This window comes from Mustela nigripes, chromosome X (genome assembly GCF_022355385.1).
Source record: "Mustela nigripes isolate SB6536 chromosome X, MUSNIG.SB6536, whole genome shotgun sequence".
NCBI lineage: Eukaryota > Metazoa > Chordata > Mammalia > Carnivora > Mustelidae > Mustela > Mustela nigripes.
The window spans coordinates 20,740,409-20,764,929 of NC_081575.1; the positions used below are offsets into that span (position 1 = coordinate 20,740,409).

A 24,521-nucleotide genomic window follows, 5' to 3' on the forward strand; every position below is an offset into this window, starting at 1 on the left:
ACCTAGGCTTCTTTTTTGACAATATTGTGAGGATTGTTGGGTATAATAGATATGAATGCAGTTTTAATTTTTTTTATTTTTAAAAATTTTAAAAAAGATTTTATTTATTTATTTGACAGAGATCACAAGTAGACAGAGAGGCAGGCAGAGAGAGGAAGGGAAGCAGGCTCTCTGCTGAGCAGAGAGCCTGATGTGGGGCTCGATCCTAGAACCCTGGGATCATGACCTGAGCTGAAGGCAGAGGCTTAACCCACTGAGCCACCCAGGTGCCCCTGAATGCAGTTTTTTTTTTTTTAAAGATTTTATTTATTTATTTGAGAGAGAGACTGAGAGAGAACATGAGCGAGGAGAAGGTCAGAGGGAGAAGCAGACTCCCCATGGAGCTGGGAGTCCGATGTGGGACTCGATCCCCGGACTCCAGGATCATGACCTGAGCCGAAGGCAGTCGTCCAACCAACTGAGCCACCCAGGTGCCCCGCTGAATGCAGTTTTTAAACTGTAGTTTAGAATATACTGCATGTCATGAAATTGCACACAGGCCTTTTACCTCTCAGCTTTAGGGCCCCATTTCAGGCTGCAGACTTAGTCCATGTCCCTGTCCTTCTCTAACTTCAGTGAGCACTCTGTCCCTTGTGTGCTTCCTTATTGAAGCTTGGTTATAGTATAGGATAAGGTCCATAGCAGGCATACAGGCACTTTTCATACTAAGGGTTTCCCTGCTACCCATTTTGGGGAAATTTTTTTTTAAGATTTTATTTATTTATTTGACAGAGAGAGAGACACACACACACAGCAAGAGAGGGAACACAAGTAGGTGGAGTGGGAGAGGGAGAAGCAGTCTTCCTGCTGAGCATGAAGCCTGATGCGGGGCTTGATCCCAGGATCCTGGGATCATGACCTGAGCCCAAGGCAGATGCTTAACAACTGAGCCACCCAGGTGCCCTAGGGAAATATTTTTGATAACGTTTACAAATAGGGGGTGTTTCAAAGTTTACACTGGTTCCTGCTCTATAGTAGTTCACTTTTTCTAAAATCGTAACTTGAAGCTTGATTGGCTTTTGCTAATTTATTCTTCAGAATGGGTTTCTCCAAATCCACATTAAGCACAAGCCATACAGTGGTATTCAAAATGACCCTTTTTCCTGGAATGAAGATGTTACTAAGGCAGAAAAGTAGGTGCTTTCTGACCTCAAATAGCCAATTTACATTTCTGACTGATCTCCCTGCTTATGAGCAATGTGGACTTCACCAAATTATACCCAAATTTTTCTGGTTTCTTAAAATTTCAAATAATTTCTCCCTTCAGAGATATTGAATTACATATGTTAACTTTAGGTACAGCAAAGTCAGAGCTGTTATTTTATTTTCTTTCTTTTGTTCATTCTTCCTTTTTTTTTTTGAAATGCCCCACTTTTCCATTATACTTTTGTCCACATAGTCATTTTGTCTATTTTCCTATTAAGAAGGGGAAGCCACATTTGACTCCTTAATCTAATTATTTGCCAGCAATTCCTTTTCAGTAGTTCTCAGATTTGCCCTTTCTTCATTGCTACAGCTAAATTCAGCTGGCTGAGTCTCTCGTCATCCTCTGACTCAGTTCCTATAACCTTTACTTAATTGGCTTCCTCACTTTTATAGAGAAAGGATCTAACATTTGTCAAGCAATGACTCTAAGCTAGGCAATGTATAGTTCCAATTGAATTCTCCTAGCAGCTCAGTAAAGTATAATTTACTAGTATTTTTTTCTACTTGAAACTGTCTCAGAGAGGTTAAAAGCTTGCTTAGAAACACATATATAATAAATGGTAGTGATTAACACCAGGTTTTTGCTATTTCCTCTACACCAAATTGCCTCTCACTACACCATGCTGCTTTCTGTACTGTGCCCTCTACATGCTATATGGACTGTGGCAGTGTCACCTTCTCTGCTGCAACTTTCGACCATGCCATTCCATTCATTAAAAATTTGACTTCCTGTATTTTCTGATCATAAAAGTAACATATGATTACTGAAGGAAATTTGCAAAATAAAAGTATTTCTGGCCAATCTATTTTTGTATATATAATTTATATAAGTAAGCTGATATTATATTATATATACTATATGTAAAGTTTGGTAACATTTTTACTCGGCATTATGTTGTTCTTTCCTATACCAATAATAAAATTCATTGTAAAAATAATTTAAATATATTACATCCAGTGGACATACTATAAATAATTTGTCTCCCAATTGTTGATCATTTAGGTTGTTTCCAATTTTTCACTATTATAAATAATGGTAAAGTGAAAGTCCTTATACATAAATCTTTGTGCACATTTCTGATTATTTCCTTAGGATAAATTCCTAGAAGTGGAATTACTGGGTCAAAGGGTATGAACATTTTTAAGACTCTTGATGCATATTGCCAAATTGCTTTCCAGAAAGGTTGTACCAATTTCCATTCCCTGCAGCAATGTATGAGAGTGCCCGTCTCACCGCCCCCTCGTCAACATTGAGTATTATAATTTTTTAATCTTCAAAAAATGGTATTATGTTTTAATTTACATTTATTTGATTACTAGTGAGATTGAACATTATTTTTGTATTTATTAGCCATTCGTATTTGTTCTTCTGTGAATTGTCTGTTCTTTTTTTCCTATTTTTTTGTTCATTCTTTTATTGGGGTCTTAGTGTTTCTTTCTAATTAATTTGTATGAGCTCTTTATATAGTAAGGATATTAACATCCCATTAATTTTAAGACTCTTTACTAAATTTCCCTGGATTACCTTATTGAATTTCTTCATTACTTTCCTGTTTGCCTCTTGTCATCATATGGAAATAAATCCGCTTAACCTCCCCTTTATCCAGTTCTCTCATTCACATTTCTGAACATTTTTCTTTCTCGGTTGGTCTTCCAAACTATACCTTCTTTGTTAATACTTTGTAAACTAATGGGAATGAAGTTGAGTTAGCTGACATTTTATCTTCTAGATATTTTTCAGCTCTCCCTCAAAATATTTTCACTGTTGTTGCTTTAAATAATTTAAATGATTTATTGCTTGCCTAGTTAAATTTGTCTATGCGATTGTTCTCAGTTTGTCTCTATTGATGTAAGCTTCTAAATATTAGGAACTTTATGTAATATAATTTCTACAGCAAGTCACACAGTATAGTATATAGATATATGCTTAAGTTTTTGAGATGGAAGAATAGCATAAAGTGGGCTTTAGAACATGTATGTTAAAAATATTTTTTTCTTAAGGACTCTGTTAATATAATTTTATTTTTCTTTGTTTTCTTCCATTTCCTGTATCAATTTAAAAAAGGAAGCAATAGAGGCCTTTAATGTTCCTAATAGTAGCAAATTCATCTTTATGCTGAGTACCAGAGCTGGAGGTCTTGGAATTAACTTGGCAAGTGCTGATGTGGTTATATTATATGATTCAGACTGGAATCCACAGGTTGATCTACAGGCTATGGTTAGTAATCTTTAATGATGTCAGAAATTTATTTTAGCTGGGAATACTACTGTTATTTATGAGGCTCAGATGTAACTTATGATCAAAGGGCAATATTTGGGAGATTTTCTAGATGTTAAAATAGATTATCTTGGAAAACAAAGATACTGTGCTATTAAAAAACAAAAAAGGAAACTAAAGCAAATGCACACACCCCAAATCCAGATACAGCATTTGTGTGTCTATTTTGGCATTTATCATGAAACAAAAATGTGTTTTCCTATTCCTGAATATTGAAGAGGACATACACATATGCCTTAATGAAAAGGGTGACCTGTTGATATTAATTCTTCTGGATAACTAGATATATTAAAATCCTCAGCACTAAAATTGGGAGAGGTATTTCAACTTTTGTAATAAAACACTTTGGATGAGGAAATAAAAAGATAACAAAGGAATATATTCCAGGAAAACATTTGATACCTAAGGACACCATTGGAAAATATCCTATCCTTTTTTTAAAGACAGTTGAAGAAACTATTTCTTTTACCTGTCGTCATGCTGTCATTTATTGAAGTAGAGCTACAACTTCTGCCAGTGTGACTCATATTTTGAGATGAAGAAAAGTAATTTCAGAAGTACAAAGATGCAAAATAGCTATGCACTCAAAATCTCAATAATTAATGGGATAAATTACTATTTTTGGAAGCAATTAAAGTCATATGTTAGTGAGGCATAGCTTTAGAAGTCCTTCCTTTTAAAAAATTATACATATATATTTATATTTCTATTTTTTGGTGCTGAAACCTGGGAGGAAACTACCCACCTTCCCCTTTTTTTGGTAACAGAATTAAAAACACTGACCATCAGGACATTTTAATTTTTTATTTTTTTTTAAAGATTTTATTTATTTATTTGTCAGAGACAGAGGGAGAGAGAGCGAGCAAGCACAGGCAGACAGAGAAGCAGGCAGAGGCAGAGGGAGAAGCAGGCTCCCTGCCGAGCAAGGAGCCCGATATGGGACTTGATCCCAGGACCCTGGGATCATGACCTGAGCCAAAGGCAGCTGCTTAACCAACTGAGCCACCCAGGCGTCCCTAATTTTTTAATTTTTTTTAAAGATTTATTTGTATTTGTAGAGAGAGAGTGCCCACATGTGTGCACATGCATGAGTGGAGTGAGGGGCAGAGGGAGAGAATCTTCAAGCAGACTCCCTACTGAGCACGGAGCCTGATGTGGGGCTCAGTTTTATGACCCATGAGATCATGACCTGAGTGGACACCAAGAGTTGGACGCTTAGCTGACTGAACCACCCAGGCATCCCAGGACATTTTTAAATCAAAATGATTTTTTATCATTATTTCAGCATGGTACTAAGCTACCTGTTTAATATGACTCAATAGAAGTAAGTCCCGGTAAGATACAGGGTTACTAAACTGGAAAACTTGTTGATAGCACTTCATTTCATTGAAATTGTATTGAAATTGAAATTGAATTAGTATATCTTTCATGATTTACTGATTTGAGTTTGAAAATTTAAATTTGTGTAGAGGTGTTACATTCTCATTTAGTGTGCCTTGTTGAAATTGTTACTGAGCTCTAGTGTTTTTATATTTAGTTCAAAGGCTGTTTTGAATCTTTCTTCTTTGCTTTGTTTTTCTCACCTGTCCTCCTCCCTTCTCCTATTTGCTCTAGCAGCTTCTGTGTTTTAAAAACACTCCCCCTAGCATTTTTTGTATTATCAGAACTTGCCATCTGTCACCTTTACCAACTATAAAGCATAGGACTAATTCTAGACCACTATCTAATAAGGATATTAATATACCATTAATTTTTATTACTTTTTATTATATATCCCTGAATTGCCTCCATAAGCAGAAAGAACTGCTTGATTATGCAGACTTTTGCCACCATAGCAACACTTGCTAACTACTTTGCCCCTCACAAAGCTACTTGATAGTGTGGAAGATGTTTGCATTCAGTGGCTTAAAGTTGCTTAGTAAACTCCCTCTAGTCCTCGTCTTAAAGGGGCTTTGGCTGTTGCCTTTCTGGAAGTTTTCTATTTCTAGTATAGTATAATACTGGCAGATTTTTTTTTTTTTTTTGGTCACAGAGACCTCTAGATAGAACTTTTTCTTTGAAAAAAAAAAGATTCTACTTATTTGACAGAGAGGAGAGAGAGCACAAGCAGGGGGAGTGGCAGGCCGAGGGAGAGGGAAAAGCAGACTCCCTGCTGAGCAGAGAGCCAGAAGGGAACTTGATCCCAGGACCCTGAGATCATGACCTGTGCCAAAGGCAAACACTTAACTGACTGAGCCACCCAGGCACCTCATAGATATTCTTAATATTCATTATCCTTCTTTAACAAGTGGCATGTCTAGAGAGCTCAGAAACTAATTTTATATTCAGAATTTTATAGCATATTGTGGCTGTACTATATATTTTATCCAAAATACCAGATATCTTATATTAGGATTCTATCTTCTAGGATCGAGCACATCGTATTGGTCAGAAGAAGCCAGTACGTGTGTTCCGTCTCATCACTGATAATACTGTTGAAGAAAGGATTGTAGAAAGAGCAGAGATAAAACTGAGACTTGACTCAATTGTTATACAACAAGGTAATTATACATGTAAACTTAATTAGGTGTTTTTATCCCCAAAACACATGGAATTTTCTTTAAGGGAGATTATTCTTATTTTTTTAAAGATTTACTTATTTATTTTAGAGAGAGAGCAAAGCATGCGTGTTGTGGGGGAAGGGGTAGAGGGAGAGGGAGGCAAGCAGATTCCCTTCTGAGTCAGGAACACAATGTGTGGCTGCGTTCCAGGACCCTGGAGATCATGACCTGATCTGAAATCGAGTTGGATGCCTAACCAACTGAGCCACCCATGTGCCCCAAGGAGATTACTTCTAAAGTTGACTAAAATTTGCAAACTTACAGGAAAAAAGTCAGTTTTTAAAAAAGTGCTAATTTAGATCTGTTTAATTTAAAGCCTTGCATTCAGTATATGGAATAGATAGCTGAACATCACTAGCTTATAGTTGAATGCTAGTGGCATGTCTCCTGAAGTACCTGATATTACTTAGCAGGTAAAATGTCTTGTTAAAAATTTTTTTAGGGGCACCTGAGTGGCTCAGTGGGTTAAGCCTCTGCCTGTGCCTCAGGTCATGATCTCAGGGTCCTGGAATCGAGCCCTGCTTTGGGCTCTCTGCTCAGCAGGGAGCCTGCTTCCCCCTCTCTCTCTGCCTGCCCCTCTGCCTACTTGTGATCTCTCTCTCTCTCTGTGTCAAATAAGTAAAATCTTAAAAAAAGTTATTTTATAGATTTAAGACTATTTATGAGAGAGAGAGGCACTTGCGCGCGCACACACACACACACACACACACATATACATATGCATGGGCAAGTGGAGGTTGGGGAAGGGCAGAGGGAGAGGGAGAAGTGGAGCCTGATGGACATGAGACTCCATCCCAGGACTCTGGGATCATGACCTGAGCTGAAGGCAGACACTTAACTGACTGAGCTACCCAGGCACCCCTAAAATTTTTTAAAACACTTTCTAGAGAGTGCCTGTTAATAGAAAAAAAATTTGATCTGAAAAATGAATTTTGAAAATGAAAAAAATGTTCTGTTCTTCTGAGTTTTACCTGAATTTTATGGAAGGAAACTCATATTGAAATAGAAGGTATGGTAGAAGAAAAACTTGTAGGTATATTCATTAATAAAACTTCATTTTTTTAAAAAGATTTTTATTTATTTATTTGACAGAGTTCACAAGTAGGCAGAGAGGCAGGCAGAGAGAGAGAGAGGAGGAAGCAGGCTCCCTGCTAAGCAGAGAGCCTGATTCGGGGCTCGATCCAAGGACCCTGGGATTATGACCTGAGCCCAAGGCAGAGGCTTTAACCCACTGAGCCTCCCAGGTGCCCCAATTAATAAAACTTTAAAGCTCATTAATTTTCTCTGCTTATAAAGCTTTACTTATGGTTAAATGTGATAGAGTCTGATTAGAAGTATTATGCTATTCTTTCTCTAAAATATAATTGAATGTACACAACTTTTATTTTTATTATTAGGAAGACTCATTGACCAACAGTCTAACAAGCTGGCAAAAGAGGAAATGTTGCAGATGATACGTCATGGAGCCACCCATGTTTTTGCTTCTAAAGAAAGTGAGCTGACAGATGAAGACATTACAACTCTTTTGGAAAGAGGGGAAAAGAAGGTCAGTTTTAAAATGGCATTTGTTTTCATGATGAATTGCTTTAAAATCAAAGTACTTCAGCATGCTTAATTGGATTCGTTTTGTTTCAAATGCATGTTTCAAATGACTCCTATTCTCTCTAAGGATTTGTAGATTTTTATCCAAAGGTAGTTTAGGGTTTTTTAGTTTGATTTTTGGTAAGAAAGACTAAGAACTAGAGTTTAAAATTGAATGACCTTATATCTCATGTTTATTCAAAATAACGTTGGTATTTACTTGAAAGCCAAATAAATTTCATATTCAATCACATATATCAGGACCACATTTTCACAACACACTGGATTACATTGCATTAACTGAAAATCTTTTGTCAACATTTCATGAAATACTAAAGCATTATTTGTTAAAGTGTAATAAACTATTTCAGAATATTGTAATTTTGTGTTGAATTTACTTTTTTTCAAATTATTTTGCATAATTTCAAACATAGTAAAAGAAGACAGAAAATATTATATGGCTACATCTTCAGGGATAAAAGATTTTAAAGAAAGCCTAATTGAGAATACTTGAATAACCACATAAATATTTAAAATACTTGGAGCAAGTTAAATTTATATTCATTTAATGTTAGCCTTGCATTCTTACCTTGTAAATTAACAGAATGGGTATTTCATGTCAAACCTGACTTAAAAAGATAGAGAGCCCACAGATTTTTATAAGTAATTCAGTGATAATTTTCTAATTTCAATGCATTGAACTGTAGACTGCAGAGATGAATGAACGCTTGCAGAAAATGGGAGAGTCTTCTCTGAGAAATTTTAGAATGGACACTGAACAAAGTTTGTACAAGTTTGAAGGAGAAGATTATAGAGAAAAACAGAAGGTAACTTTTTACCCTCAGCCATTAGACTCTCAAATTAGCAATTCTTCCCATAACTATTATTAAAAAACACTGACGGGGGCGCTTGGCTGTCTCAGTCAGTAGAGCGTGTGACTATTGATCTTGGGGTTGTGAGTTCAAACCCAATGTTGGAGGTTGGGTTTACTTAAATAAATAAATAAAATTAAAATAATAATTTAAAAAACCCCACTGGCACTTACCTACTACAGTGTTCTGCTATGGAGTGAAATTTGATGTAGGTCAGATTTCATGCAGTTGCTATCTTTAATAAATTTTGATGGATGATGATGATGATGATGATGATGGTGATTACCATCATCCTTCTCATCATTTGTGCTGCCTTTGCTGCTGCTACTATTGTTTTTGAGAAACAGGATAAGATTATGGTGGAATTCCTGGATTTTGAAGCTGAAATCCTAACTGTATCACTAGTTAGGTGACTTTGGGTACTCATTTTTTTCCACTATCAAATGGAGGTTATAGTAATATACTGCCTGGACAGCAAAGATCCTTTGAAAAAAATGGGAATTTTATTTATTTTGTTTGAAATTGTAAGAGCTATAATTAAAAATTTTAATTTTTAAAAGAAATAGACTTTGAAAATGACTTTATTACAAAAAATAGTACAGAGTTCACATATATCTTTTACTGAGCTTCCCCTGATGTTAACAATTTACATAATCATAGTACATTTAAATTAACATGTTTTCTCCCTAACATTCTTTCCCTGTTCCAGGGGATACAATCCAAGATCTCACATTGCAATTTTTAAAAATAGCTTTTTAAAAAATTTTATTTATTTTTTAAAAAGATTTTATGTATTTATTTCACAGAGAGAGAAAGAGATCACAAATAGGCAGAGAGGCAGGCAGAGCTAGGGGGAAGCAGGCTCCCTGCTGAGCAGAGAGCCTGGTGTGGGACTCGATCCCAGGACCCTGAGATCATGACCTGAGCCAAAGGCAGAGGCTTTAACCCACCGAGCCACCCAGGTGCCCAAAAATAGCTTTATTTTTAAGAGCAGTTCTAGGTTCACAACAAAATAAAGTGGAAAAATTAGAGTTCCCATATCCACCTGCCCCAAATAAACAAAGCCTACTACACTCTCAATATCTCACATCAGAATGGTACATTCGGTACAATTGAACCTACATTGACACATCATTATCTATCCCCAAAGTCCATCTTTTACGTTAAGGTTCACTCTTGGTATTGTATATTCGGGGGGTTTGGATGAATGTGTAATGACATATATCCACCATTACAGAATCATACAGAATAGTGTTACTGCCCTAAAAAGTCCTCTGTGCTCTGCCTATTCATTTCTCTCTCTCTATAGCCTCTTACTTTCCATAGTTTTGCCTTTTCCAGAATATCATGTAGTTGGAATCATACAGTATATAGCCTTTTCAGATTGGCTTCTCTCACTTAGGTATATTATATGCATTTAAGATATACTTTCTTGTTTTTTTTCATGGCTTGATAGCTCATTTCTTTTTGGTGCTGAGTAATACTCCATTGTCTGGATGTATCACAATTTATTCATTCATCTATTGAAGGACATCTTGGTTGTCTCCAAGTTTTGGCCATTATGAATAAAGCTGTTAGAAAAATCCATGTGTAGGTTTTTGGGTGGACATAGATTTTTATCTCCTTTGGGTAAATGCCAAGGAGCATGATTGCTGGAGTGTATGATAAGCTTGTGTTTAGTTTTGTAAGAAGCTGCCAACACTTCTTCCAAAGTGGCCATACCATTTTGCATTCCCATGAGCAATGAATGAGAATTCCTGTTGCTCCACATTCTCACTAGCATTTGGTGTTGTCAGTATTCTGGATTTTGGTCATTCTAATAGGTGTGTAGTGGTATCTTGTTCTAATTTGCATTTCACTGACAATAAGATGTTGAGCACATTTTCATTTGCTTATTTCCATCTGTGTATCTTCTTTGGTCAGGCATCTGTTCAGGTCTTTTCCCTTTTTTAAAATCAAATTGTTTTCTTATTGTTGAATTTTAAGAGTTCTTTTTATATTTTGGTAACAGTCCTTTATAAGATGCAGTTTGCAAATATTTTCTTTTCATTCTGTGACTTTTCCTCTCATTCTCTTGCCCCACCTTGTTTTTTTCCTGGCTGTGTCTTCTTAGGCTCTTGAAATTTATGTTAGTTCTCAGTCTTCCTTTGTCTTTCATGATCTTTATACTTTTGAAGAGTATTGGTCAGTTAGTTTGTAGTTTGTCTCTCATTTTGGGTTTGTCTGACATTGTCTCATGATTGGATTGAGATTATATATTTTTTGGCAACAATGCCGTGGCAGGAATGTTAAGTCTTCAGTACATCTTACCAGAGAATAGAAGATGTTGTGTTGTATTACAGGAAATAGTAATCTTGTCACTTAGTTGAGGTGGTGTCTGCTGGGCTTTTTTACTGTAGAGTTACCATTTTCCCCTTTGTCCTTGATAAATATCTTGGGGAATACATTCCTCAAACATATACCCACTGATTTTAGCATATGTTGGTAGCATTTGCCTGCAACAGTTATTGTGGTGTTTGACTAATAGTAATTTTGTATTTCTTTCATTCCATCTACATTTATTAACTGGGATTTTTCTGTAAGGAAGACCTGTCTCTTATCATTTATTTTGTACTCATTTATATCAGCATGGACTCAATGGATATTTATTTTATTTTTTTGAGTTATAATACAATTTTATCATTGTTTTGTTTGCCGAAATTGTTCTGTAAAGCTGTTATATTTTTAACTCACAGAAATGAATTTTGTTAAAATAAGAAAGCTTATTTTTGGATATTGATTTTACTGAAGAACGAGAGGTGAGCCATTTTAGTTTGCATCGCAACTAGTATGCTGATAATGCTTTGTTGCTATCATTATATTTGGTAGTTTTTAGTGTCTTGACTTACATGTATCTAGTTGTTCTATCTATAACCTTAATTTAGACTGCTTATGTTTTATTCTGATGAGGTGAACATGATGATTTGCATGAAAAGGTAGAAATTGTTTTTGAGATCTCATTGTGTGATACAAATTTTTAAAATTTTACAGTTCTTTCTATCGGGTTATTGGTATTAAGAGTGTTTTATAAAGTGGAAAAATATTAAACAGTGAAGGGTCTAAATATCAGTGGAACTTCTAATCTACATTCTTAGAGTAAATTAGACTTACTAAAATACTTGTCTATGTCTAATATAGCAGGTTTCCTGTGCTTCCAATTCCAGTAAAATAATGTACAAATAAAGAGAAATTTTAGTAATAATTATGATTACTTATATTTTTATAATTGAATGACAAAATCAGATTTAAAAATATTCTGACTTGACATTATCTTTTATCTCTGGCTTTTCATATTTTCTAGATAGGTTCTTAAGATAGATTCAAATTATCCTTTGAAGAGAATTGAAACCTACAAAAATATTGTTTATACATAAATCATGGGAATTACAATGAGGTAGATTTTCATATAGGATTTGTTGAACCAGTTGCATATTTTATAACCATGCCTGGTAAATTAAGTCATAATGACTGACATTGATCCTGAAGAAACTGACCTGAATTAGTTTGTATCAATGTACTCTTATCTAAAACAAACTAATTCAGCATGATTTAGTGTATTTGAAAGTTTGGGAATTGGCCCTAAAAACTTATTCCAAATTTGAATACCTAGACCTGCATGTAAGTATGGGTTAAATGGCCAATACATTAAGAACTTAAATTTGACTAAGTTAACTTTAATTATTACTGATTTATTTTCATTCCAGTTGAGACGAATGACGTAATGGTCATCGGTAAATTATCTTTTATATTTCTATCCTCTCACATTAATCCATTTGAGGGAGGGAACAAAACTGCTTTCAGTGCTCTGAGTATTTTTTATTTTATGTGAACTCCCATTATACTATCTCATAGACTCTTAGAGTTAAAATAAACTTAAAGGTCATTTAGTTTAACCTTTTTGTAATTAAGAAATCCCATCTGTAGGGCATTTATCCAGCCTCTATTTGAGTATGGTCATACTGGGAATCTACCTCCTTTTGGGAGAGTTCATGTCACTGTTTTATATTTTTTCGTTCTCAAAAAACTTCTTATTTGACTTATAGGTTCCTTGATGGGAGAGATTATTTCATTCAGCTTTGTATCCCTGATATTGACTTGTAAATAATACAATAGGTACTTAAGACATATTTGTTAAATTATGTCGAGTAGCAATCTACTTTCCACATTGGTTTTAACCTTATGGATCAACAGAGAACTGTGTTCTTTTCTAGTTGATACGCTTTTACATATGTGAGTGCCACGATATGTCTGTTTTTAGTCTACTTCTTTGGACACTGTGAGAGTTTGTAGATCTCTAACCATCCTAGTCATCTTAGTTTATCATCCACTCTTAAACTATGATACTAAGGTTGGAATTCCATCCTTAGATAAGATCAAATAGAGTGGGATCATTAATTGTAGATTAGTGGCCTCTTTTGTGTGCTGGTACTAGGATAAGCACTGTGAAATCAGGAAAAACACCTGAACTGGAAAACCATCCTTATAGACTCCAGAATTTTGTGTTGTCAGTTTAGCCTATTGGCTTTTAAATTGTATTTTCTAGCTGATACTGGGGTAGAGTTTTGTAGTGCTACCTAATCATCATTGTTCACTCAACTTTGGGTGTTTAATAATAATTTAGGTTTAACTCCTGGCATTTTATCTAATGCCTTAATTTATGTGGTCACATTTAATCCTCAAAGATAGGTATTACTCTTCCCACTTCACAGAGGGAGGAATTAATCTTCCCCAAGTTATACAACTGGTACAGTGGCAGAATCTGGTTTCAAATTCAGGTCTTTTCTGATTCCACTGACCTTTTCCATAGCTACCTTACCAAGACCTTATTTCAGTTTAAAATTTCTCTTGATTTGAAGGGACATATGCCTGTCGTGTTGATATTCATCATTTACCCCTTTCAGCTACTTTCTAATTCATACACTTAACTCAGTTACCAGAGTCAATGTTAGTCTTCTATATTAAATACTATTTATTTCTCCATAAAATACTAACCAGATTGTGCAAATTCTTCTCAATTACTAAGGAAGAACTAAGTTTTTAATAACAACTAAACTTACTTATTAAAAAAAAGAAAACAAAAGCATCCTTGCACCTAAACTTGGCATATACAGTACAGGGGTTTGGAAATTGGGGTGTAAAATTGTGACTTCTAAAGTGCAAGTTTTGCTTTTTCTGAATGGCTTTAGTTTTTCTATGCTTCTACAACCTTGATGTGTTTGATCTTTAAAAACATTTTAGAATAATTAAATTCCTTGTTCTTATGTATAGCTTGGGATGGTGGAATGGATTGAACCTCCTAAACGAGAACGCAAAGCGAACTATGCAGTGGATGCCTACTTTAGAGAGGCTTTACGTGTCAGCGAGCCAAAGGTTCCAAAGGTAAAACATTATGGTAAAACATGGTCTGTCTGTGACTTAGATTGACTTATATCAATGCAACATTATAGTCCTTAAAATACAACATTGATGTATAAAATTACTTGATGTGGCCCCACAACATAAAGGGATGTCATTGTATTTATTTTTCTATATATAAAAGAAATAGGAAAAGAAGTATGTTCACTTTATGTATTGAAAACAAAAATGTATGTAATGCATTTTTCTCCCATAGGCTCCAAGACCTCCAAAGCAGCCAAATGTCCAGGATTTTCAGTTTTTCCCACCACGTTTATTTGAGCTCCTGGAAAAGGAAATTCTTTATTATAGGAAGACAATAGGCTATAAGGTAATTTTTCAAGTTTTTATTTATTTATTTAATTTTATTTATTTATTTAATTTATTTAAAAAATTTTTTTAGATTAGTATAATATAATCTTTTAAGCTAATATAATCTATAAACCAGACTAGAAAGCATTCTATTTTAATGTAAGAGAACATAAAAGTAAATCAAAATAGTGATGTTTCTAAAGCTAAAGAGGAGGGGCGCCTGGGTGGCTCATTGGGTTAAGCCTCTGCCTTCTGCTCAAGTTGTGATCTCGGTCCTGGGATGGAACCCTGCATGAAGCTCCCTGCTCATTGGGGAGCCTTCTTCCCCTGCTCTCTCTGCCTGCTGCTCTGTCTATTCGTGATCTCTCTCTCTCTGTCCAATAAATAAATAAAAAAATCTTAAAATAAATTAAAGAGGAGGTTTAATTAGGAGTCAAGCATTAAACTACTAAATCACCAGTAGGAGCATCACAGAATGGGATTAATGGAGAATTATCCAATATTTCAAAAATGATAATAACATATATTATTGTAATAATGCTAAATATTTGAGTAATGAAAGAATGTGTAGAAAGAACAATAGGCATATGTTTAATTAGAAGTGAATATATGATAGATGACAGGAAGTTTTTAATCCTTTTCCTTAAAATGACCAAGGAATAGTACTTTTGTATTTATTGTTCTTGGGTTGATGAAAGCCCTATTGGTAGTTATATTTGATTGTTGCCACTTAGGTGTTCATGATAAGTGTGATAATGAGTTCTATCATTTTAAAATGATCTTTTGGAAATGAAGATTCTTATTTATATAGATAGGTAGGAACCTGTTTTTAGTGAGGGGAATGTTTGGCACCCTAAAGGTATCATACTGAGAGATTAAGCATACCTGGTATTTCTATATGCTGAAATTGACTTTCCAGTGAATGGAAAGGGATAACCAAAGGTGTAAAATTCAGCAGTAAAAGCAAAATTATAAAAATATTAATACTATAGTAATTTTATGAAGTTTTCTATTTTATGAATTGGAAGCTGTGTTTTAAAATTTATTTTGTGAACCTTTATCACAAGTGGAACAAAGCCCAATTATTTTGATTAGTAGCTGTAATGTGCCGAGAAAAGCTTCATGTGTATCAGGTACTTAATTCATTTGTATTTTGGAACTAGAGTGGATCTCTAGAGTGTTTGTACTATTTGTCCAGAGTGAGAGCATTACTCTTTGAAATGGAACAAAAAAGGGTTGCTTGCTATTTATGTACCAAATTTCAATATACACATAAATAGGAATAAGAAAGTGAATATAAGTTAGTTATAATCTCTTAGGGATATACAATTACCTTTGAATGTATTTAACCAACATGACTGGATGAAGTCTGTCTTTGGAAGTTGTCAAAGAATAAAAGTACCATGGTTGAACATTCAGACCAGGAATTAAATCACTTTCAAAGAAAGTGAAAATGGTGATATACCAGAAGAAACAGGAAATTGTAGATCCAAAATAAAAATGAAAACAGTAAAAGTTAATAAAGTAGTAATATTTCATGAGGTAAATAAATATGTATTATCCCACTAAAAGTTATATAGATTTTAGGTTTAGATCATTGTTTTGTTACTTTTGTAGATTGCTATTAGTGAGACTTAGAAAAATTGAAATGTTAAGCCCAGTTAGTACCAAATATCTGTGTAGAGCATTTTATGATTTATGAAATGCTTTATTACATACATCATTGATTTCTAACAGCCCTGTGATAGGTGTTATTATCACCTCCATATAAGAGGTGAGGAGACTGAAGTTCAGAGAGGTACTCGTTCAAGGTCATATAGCTAACAGGGGTGCTGGTCTCCACTCCAGTTTCTCAGTGTTCAAATGTTACGCTCTTTCCACTCAGACATTCTGTGCTATTTCTGCATGTGACATAGCCCTGCTGCTTTTTGCAGCCCTAAATAAGGACTGTGTTTATAGTGGTGTGACTTGTTGTTTGGGAGGTGAGCCAAGTAGTAGTCAAATATCAGCAATAAAAAAAGTCCTCTCTGCCAATATGACTGTTTATGCTCCTTCTTTGGAGATTCGGAGATTCTGTTCCCTGCCATAGTACAGCGCTCACCACATCCTGGCCACAGCTCTGGTTTTAATTCAAGTAGTTCCTTTCATTACAGGCAGTTTGTGGTTAGGGGTGAGGTCTCATAATCACAGTTGAGTGGTGGCCAACTGGAAGGAGATGGAAGAGAGAGAAACCTCAGAAGGGGGAGGAATGAAGGGACAACTGCAAAAGATGACAAGAAGGAGGCAGGTGGAAGAAGGGAGAACAGGGATGAATGAGGAGAGGGAAGACCACATGGAATCGATGCGATGGCACCTGACTCTTTTCTCTTCCTCACCTCCCAGAGATACATGACAGGAAAAGGGTGTATGAGTGAAACAAGGGCTGCTTTTCACTTAAGCCATACTTGTTGAATACTCCTCTGTCAGGTCCTGGGCCATGCATTGGTGATAAAGTAGTGAAGAAGAAAGACGAGGTCTCTCAGTGCACGGATTTTGTGCTCTAATGGAGGAGACAGATATTAAGCTGACGCCACAGAGTAATGACATTATTTGTTTTCTGTGCCTACAGAGGGTGCTATGAGGGAGCATGACAGTGTGTATCTAATGTGGATTGGGAGATCAGGGTGATGGTCCCTAAGGAAGTGTTATTGCACTGAGATCAGAGAGACACACAGGAATTAATCAAGGGAAGTGTGGGAGAGAAGAGCTCGGGCAGGGAGACCATAGGTTGTATTAGGAAGGACAACGGCCCCTTTGGAAACTGAAGGCAGCCCAGTGTTGGTAAGGAGGGAGAGGGGTGAGATGAAGTTGGTGACTGAGTAGTCAGACCATCTGAAGTGCTGAACATTCATTGTAGGTCACATTAATTAGGTTGAACTTTAGCTCTAGAGCAGAGGAAAACCACTATGGTATTTTTTAAGGCAGATGGATGGGTGGGTGGTAAAATACTAATAGCAGATACTTATTTCGTCCTTACTTGTGTTGCTTTCTGTTCTGAGTTCTTTCAGAAGATTAGCTCATTATCCTCATAACAGCCCGGAAACTACATCCCTGTTCTATAGATGGCGAAACTGAGGCACATAGAGGTCGAGTAATTTTCCCTGGGTCAAACAACTTTTAAATGGTAGAAGAGGATCAGATTTACATTTTTAAAAGATCACTCTGGCTGCAGTACAGAGAATGATGAGTTTATACAGGAAAACCAGCTAGGAGGCTGTTAAAGTGTGAAAAGATGAGAGAAGATGGTGGTGGCTTGGAGTATAGTGGTTTGGTGGGGGTGGTGGAAGGAAAATCCAGCCCCTTCCACTCTACTAGCCCTGTGCTCTCTTTATCCTCATTTTGAGTTGTCTCTGTATCATCTGAAGACTTGCCTTGTGCTCATATATATGCGTATTTAGCTGAGGATTTATGAGACAAATTAAGAGTACATTCTGGATGTTGGCTCTTTTTGAACCTTGTCTCTTCCATTCTTTACCAGCGGATGCAGATCTGAGCTAAGGTGGGTGCTTTAATTAGGTAGGTGTTGTGTTTGAATTCACAGTAGAGACGGATGAGCATGGCATGCTAGTCATCTGCAAAATCTGCTTTTTTTTTTTCAGGGATGTTGTGATATTGGTAACTCTGATACATATCTTCTCGAAGATACCTAATGTGTTTTTTTTTTCCCACTATAGCTCCAGAAAACTCACCAGAACCACAGTGTGAATGGAGCAATAGTTTATTCTCAATTGAACAGAATTGTTACAGTGCAGTTACCTGGTATTCTCTATGCATAGTTAGGTTCTCAGAAAGGGACTCCTTTCCACCCTCTGCTTAAAGGATTGCTAGCTCAAGGGAGAGAGGTGTAGTCTTAGAGCTGGGGGTATTATGGTGTATGGTACTGTTCTGTCAATTTTGAGTCCCCATAGCCTTACTCTGTAGTGATTTTGGGTGGGACAGCAAGGGGCTCAGTACTTTTTTAAATTTAAATTTTAATTAACTAATTAATTAATTAAAAAAAGATTTTATTTATTTATTTGACAGAGCGAGATCACAAGTAGGCAGAGAGGCAGGCAGAGAGAGAGAGGAGGAAGCAGGCTCCCTGCCAAGCAGAGAGCCTGATGCGGGACTTGATCCCAGGACCCTGAGATCACGACCTGAGCGGAAGGCAGAGCGGAAGGCTTAACCCACTGAGCCACCCAGGTGCCCTCAGTACTTTTTTTTAAAAAATAGATTTTATTTTCATTTATTTGAGACAGAGAAAGAGAGAGAGAGAGCGTGCACGTGCGCGTGCACACACACACACGAGTTGTGGGGGAGGGACAGAGGTAGAGGAAGAAGTAGACTCCCAGCTGAGCAGGGAGCCTGACCAGGGGCTCAGTCCTAGGACATTGAGGTCATAACCTGAGTCAAAGGCACATGATTAACCTACTGAGCTACCCAAGCACCCTGGGCTTCGTACTTTTGAAGCACTTGGTAAAGAGCATTTTTCTCCAGATCTTGCTTATTTGCATTTTTATTTTCTATTTTGTTTTCCCTCCCTGATATCTAACATAGCAAGGTCACAACTCTATTGCTCATGATAATATCTGGAAATAAGGAGTTTTGTTTTATTTGAGGCTGAGAAGTATTATTTGTTTTGCCCTAACCACTTGGTGGGTAGCAGTGCATTATGTGTCAATTCTCCTTGCTGTCTAAGCTTTGACCTTGTTGCAAGTTAGACACATTTAGCAGTTTTATTGCTCTTGCAACTTAAAGGAGTTAATGTATTTAATCATTGTGTTCCCTGAAATCTTCTGTTGGAAGAGGAGGACTTAACTGAAATTTCAAGTGTAGAATTTAAAAATCCAGAGGATCTAGATAGAAGTCCCTTGACAAATCTAAGACCTGGAGTGAAAGGCTTTTGCCATATTTGAAGTGAAGAAAGCTGTAAAACATTCTAACATTTTTCTTCATAAAAAATTCTTTAGGGACAGATAGAAACATTTGACAAATGGAGGAAGTTTCATAATCTTTGTGAGTTTGGGTAATGTGCCATTGTGAGCCACCTTTTTGCCGTGGTAGAACAGTATAGTGTGTGGATTTCAGTTTGTGTGCTGCCACATTTAATTCATTTTTCCATGTTTCTATGAAATGTTTGCTAAAACTTGTTCTAGCCAAGACCAGAATTTTCTTCTCACTTTTCCATAGAACATAGCTCTTAATTGCAAATTCCTTAGTGTCTGACTAGAAATCCAAGTAATCATTGAGTTGTTTCCTTTTGAAAGGTAACTGATTAAATTGTGGCTGTATTAAGTGTTGCTTGAGATAGCTTTTAGGTATCTCATTAGTATTGTTAGTCTATAATTTGTCTACTTGATTTTTTAAATAAAAGATTTTATTTATTTATTTGACAGAGAGAGATCACAAGTAGGCAGAGAGGCAGGGAGAGAGAGAGAGGAGGAAGCAGGCTCCCTGCTGAGCAGAGAGCCCGATGCGGGGCTCGATCCCAAGACCGTGAGATCATGACCTGAGCCGAAGGCAGAGGCTTTAACCCACTGAGCCACCCTGGCATCCCTGTCTACTTAATTCTTACATAGCACTTTGAAATCACTCCAGGAAGTTTAATGCCGACAACAACCTCATGAAATAAAAAATGAACAGCTTTTAAAAATGATGAATATTAAGAGGTTTTTTTTCTTGTGGGAGGAGGTACAGGAATATAGGGATTTTGATTCATTTCTAGTTTTAGAAATTTTACCAGTTATGTATTTGAATTAAAGTAGTTGGCATATCCTGGTGGTGGGTATTAAGGAAGGCATGTATTGCATGGGGCACTGGGTGAGGTGCATAAACAATGAACTGTGGAACACACACACACACAAATAAAAAAATGTTAAAAAATTAAAAAAAATAAAATAGTTAACATAACATTGATGAAGTCATTCTAAAGTTTTGTTGTATTAAAAATATGAGCAGTGGATGTGAAAGTAGTAGTCTGCCATGGAGCCTAAAAACTAATGGTATAATATAATATAATATGATTTTGCTTTTATTAAAGTTCAAGGGACAATTTTTAGTATTGGGGATATGTACATAGGAGTAAACAGTTTATTTTATGTGGGTATGTTTCTAGGTCCATTTATGTTTTCTGGCATAAAGTTCAGTGTTAATGAAATGCTTTGTTAAAATATGGTTTATTGGACATGAAGTATTTGAAGCTATTTGATAGAGAAATACCTTAAAATTAAAGAGGTTTTTCTTCAGTTAACGTTTGAAGCCAAAGTTATTTCACATACCAGCAAGGGTCTGTTAAATTTTTAAAGCTATGCCTATAATTTTTTCCAAACATTTTGTTATGAAAAAGATTGTTAACATGCAAGAATATTGAAATAGTTGTATAGTGAAATCTCTATACACACCACATATATTTTCCAATAAACATCTTACTGTATTTGCTTTGTCATCTATTTGTCCATTCGTCCAGCCTCTAGCGAATGGATATCCAACTTTTTTAAAAAAGATTTTATTTGTTTATTTGAGAGAGAGTGAGTGAGAGAGAAAGTATGAGAGGGGAGAGGGTCAGAGGGAGAAACAGACCCCGCTGAGCAGTGAAACCCTATGCAGGATTGGATCTCAGGACTCCAGGATTATGACCTGAGCTGAAGGCAGACACCCAACTGAATGAGCCACTTAGGCACTCCTGTCCAACTTTTTAAAATGCATTTCAGAGTTGCAGACATAAGTATATTTCACCCAGAAACACTTCAATGTGCCTATCATTAGCCAGAGTTCAATATTTATTTGATTCTTTTCTTAAGGTAAAATTTGCATATAATGAAATGTATAAACTTTTAAGTGTTTCATTCGATGTATTTTTACAAATGTATATGCTGACATAACTGGAACCTCTAGAAAGATTTCGAACGTTTCTGTCACCCCAGAAATTGCCTCTTCCCAGTCAATATCTAGACTCACTCCCCAGATACAACCACTGTTCTGATATTTTCCTTCAGAGATTAGTTTCTTCCCTAGAATTTCACATGGAATCATACATTATGTGCAAGGTATCTTCCCCTTAACATAATGTTTTTTGAGATGCATTCATGTCCCATTATCAGTGGCTCATTCCTTTTATTGCTGAGTACGATTCCATTGTAAGGCTATACAGTTTCCTTATCCATTCTCATGTCGGTGGACATCTGGGCTGTTTTATGGTTTTTGGCTATTATAAGTAAAGCTGCTGTGAACATTTTTGCAAAGGTCTTTTTATAGATATACAGGAATGGAATTGCTGGTGTCTAATTTAAAAATTAAATTTAGTTATTGAAAAAGTTACCCAAGAAAATAAATATAAAAGATAAAAGTTATTATTTTTTTAAAGATTTTATTTGACAGAGAGAGAGAGATCACAAGTAGGCAGAGAGGCAGACAGAGAGAGAGGAGGAAGCAGGCTCCCTGCTGAGCAGGGAGCCCAATGCGGCGCTCGATCCCAGGACCCCGGGATCACGACCTGAGCCGAAGGCAGAGGCTTAACCCACTGAGCCACCCAAGTGCCCCAGATAAAAGTTATTTTTAATTATGCTTATCACTAGCCTGCATTTCATTTTTAATTTATACTTTCTTTTCCATTTCCATTTGTTACCATCCTAGGCCAGGTGGTCATACCTCATTTCTAGATTGTGACCATTCAGCTGGTTCTCTTACCTCTAGTTGCTTCCTTGCTTCAGTCCATCCAGCACAGAGCTTACAAGTGAAAACACTATGTTTTGGCACTTTAGTCTTTTACTGAAAAATCTCTAGTGGTTGCTGCTGTCTACTGTATAGCTTTTTTTTTTTAAAAGTAGGCTCCGTGCCCGGCATGGGGCGCAGTGTAGGGCTTGAATTCACAACACTGAGAGCAAGACCTGAACTGAGATCAAAAGTCAGATGTTTAACCGACTGAGCCACCGAGAAGCCCCCACTGCTGTATAATTTCAAAAGCCCCTGTAAATCTATCTCAACCTGGTCTTGTTTCTACTCCTTTTCAATATAAACCCTGTATGGTCCTTCTTGGCTTTGCTTTCACCATTTTTGCTCATACTGTTCCAACCTAGAATGTTGTTTCCGTCTTCTACATTTCCCCAAGCCCTTAGATTTCAAAATTCCACAACTAGGTTGTGAGCTTCCTGTAGGTAAGGATCATGTCTACTGCTTTTATATTCCAGTGAATACCTGTCATAGTGCTATGGACACAATAGACATTTAATCAGTACTTATTAATTTGTGTGGTACTTATGATTGCAAATGAACGTGTTCTTTCAGTAATTCTTTTAAACCTAGTTAGTTTATATTTATTTATATTTATTTTATATTTATATTTATTTATATATTTATATTAATATAAACCCAGGGGTTTATATTTAAAAAGCTACTGGATGCAGTCGTTTTAAAAAATATTTTTTTCGGGATGTCTGAGTGGCTCACTTGGTTAAGCGGCTGCCTTCGGCTCAGGTCATGGTCCCAAGGTCTGGGGATCGAGTCCCACATCGGGCTCCCTGCTCCTTGGGGAGCCTACTTCTCCCTCTGCCTGCTGTTCTCCCTCTTGGGCTCACTTGCTCTTTTCTTTCTCTGACAGATAAATAAAATCTTAAAAATTTTTTTTTCAAGTTGCCATGCTATAGTTTCAAACTCTCTGAAAATGTATATCAATTAGGGAAGTGTACTCTGAAACATAACTACATTGTAGTAAAACCATGACTATCTGATAACTCTAGGGAATGAGGTGTTTGTGGTAGGTGTACATATCAAACAGTGGAAGGCTAATGTCAATCCTTTTCATGTTTAATGGAATCCTATAAAATATACCACACATGTTATGTACCGGCTATCTTTTTTTTAAAGGGTTTTATTTATTTATTTGGCAGAGAGAGATCACAAGTAGTCAGAGAGGCAGGCAGAGAGAGAGGGGGAAACAAGCTCCCTGCCGATCAGAGAGCCCGATGCAGGGCTCGATCCCAGGACCCTGATCATGACCCGAGCTGAAGGCAGAGAGGCTTAACCCACTAAGCCACCCAGGTGCCCCTGTACCTGCTATCTTAAATCAAGGGTGCTACATTGTTACTGCAGGTGCACATAGAAATGATGTGAGGCTTTGGCCTGAGTGACTTAGTTTGTCCCTGCCTACAATGAATGCTGTTCCGTATTGCTGAGCTGTAATGGTTGTCTGTGTTCACTGTGCCACATGGAACATAGGGGCCACAGCTTTGGGATACAGGTGAATGGCTTATTGCTTACCTATTTGGAGAGCTGAGTTTCTGTCCTCAGTCTTTTGGACTTGAGCTCTCTTCTCAGTTGGCAGTGTATTTGTAGTTCTGTATCTAAAACACTAGAGTTTCTGTTGGTCACTGCTACTGTAGCTTTTTCTCTTGATTGCTGGTTCCATCATAACTGTTTGTGTGCTCTGCTACCCTTTCCCTTTTATATATATATTCTCTCTCTCTCTCTCTCTCTTTTTTTTTTTTGGTTCTTCATTATCTTCTCACTTCTTCCAGTCTTTACATTTTATGTGAAGATGCTCTCCCTTTCCATTCCCTGGCAAGCAGTAAAAGCACTTCTTTCTTTTTGCATTTTGACCTGATGAGAGCATTCAATACATACTTCAGGTGCATTGCACTGCTCTCTCCTGGTCTGTATTGCCAGGTGAATATGGGCTCTTTTTATACCGCAAAACTTTTTGTTTGTTCTGGGCTTGAGATTTTATTATATAATGTTGGTGTTGGCATAATGCCATTATTGTTACTACCCTATATTACAATATTACAATGATGTATTTTGTTCCACAGTTATAATTACTTTTAAAAAAATATTTTATTTATTTATTTGTCAGTGAGAAAGAGCACAGGCAGGAAGAGTGGCAGGTGGAGGCAGAGGGAGAAGCAGGCTCCCCGCCAAGCAAGGTGCCCGGTATGGGACTCGATCCCAGGACGCTGGGATCATGGCCTGTGCCGAAGGCAGCCGCTTAACCAACTGAGCCACCCAGGTGTCCCCACAGTTATAATTAAATCTAGAATATAATGTGGCAATTAGCAAGGGGTTTAACCCTAAAATACCATGCAGCACGTTAAGAATGGTTTTTATCTTGGTAATATAATTGTACTTAGATGTGGAGAAGATTATATGTCATTCTGGTATGACTTTATATTGTTTACTGTTGAAATAACT

The 24,521-nt window shown here is 36.4% G+C and overlaps 1 protein-coding gene across 1 annotated transcript in view; it reads left to right on the forward strand.

Annotated features, from left to right (window-relative positions):
• Positions 1-24,521, forward strand: part of SMARCA1 (SWI/SNF related, matrix associated, actin dependent regulator of chromatin, subfamily a, member 1) — a 77,839-nt gene that overhangs the window by 31,483 nt on the left and 21,835 nt on the right. The window contains exons 14-19 of the mRNA XM_059385175.1: positions 3,311-3,463; positions 5,931-6,063; positions 7,521-7,669; positions 8,412-8,531; positions 13,884-13,994; positions 14,227-14,340. Of these exons, the coding sequence (XP_059241158.1) occupies positions 3,311-3,463; positions 5,931-6,063; positions 7,521-7,669; positions 8,412-8,531; positions 13,884-13,994; positions 14,227-14,340 (780 nt within the window). The remainder of the gene's footprint in view (positions 1-3,310; positions 3,464-5,930; positions 6,064-7,520; positions 7,670-8,411; positions 8,532-13,883; positions 13,995-14,226; positions 14,341-24,521) is intronic.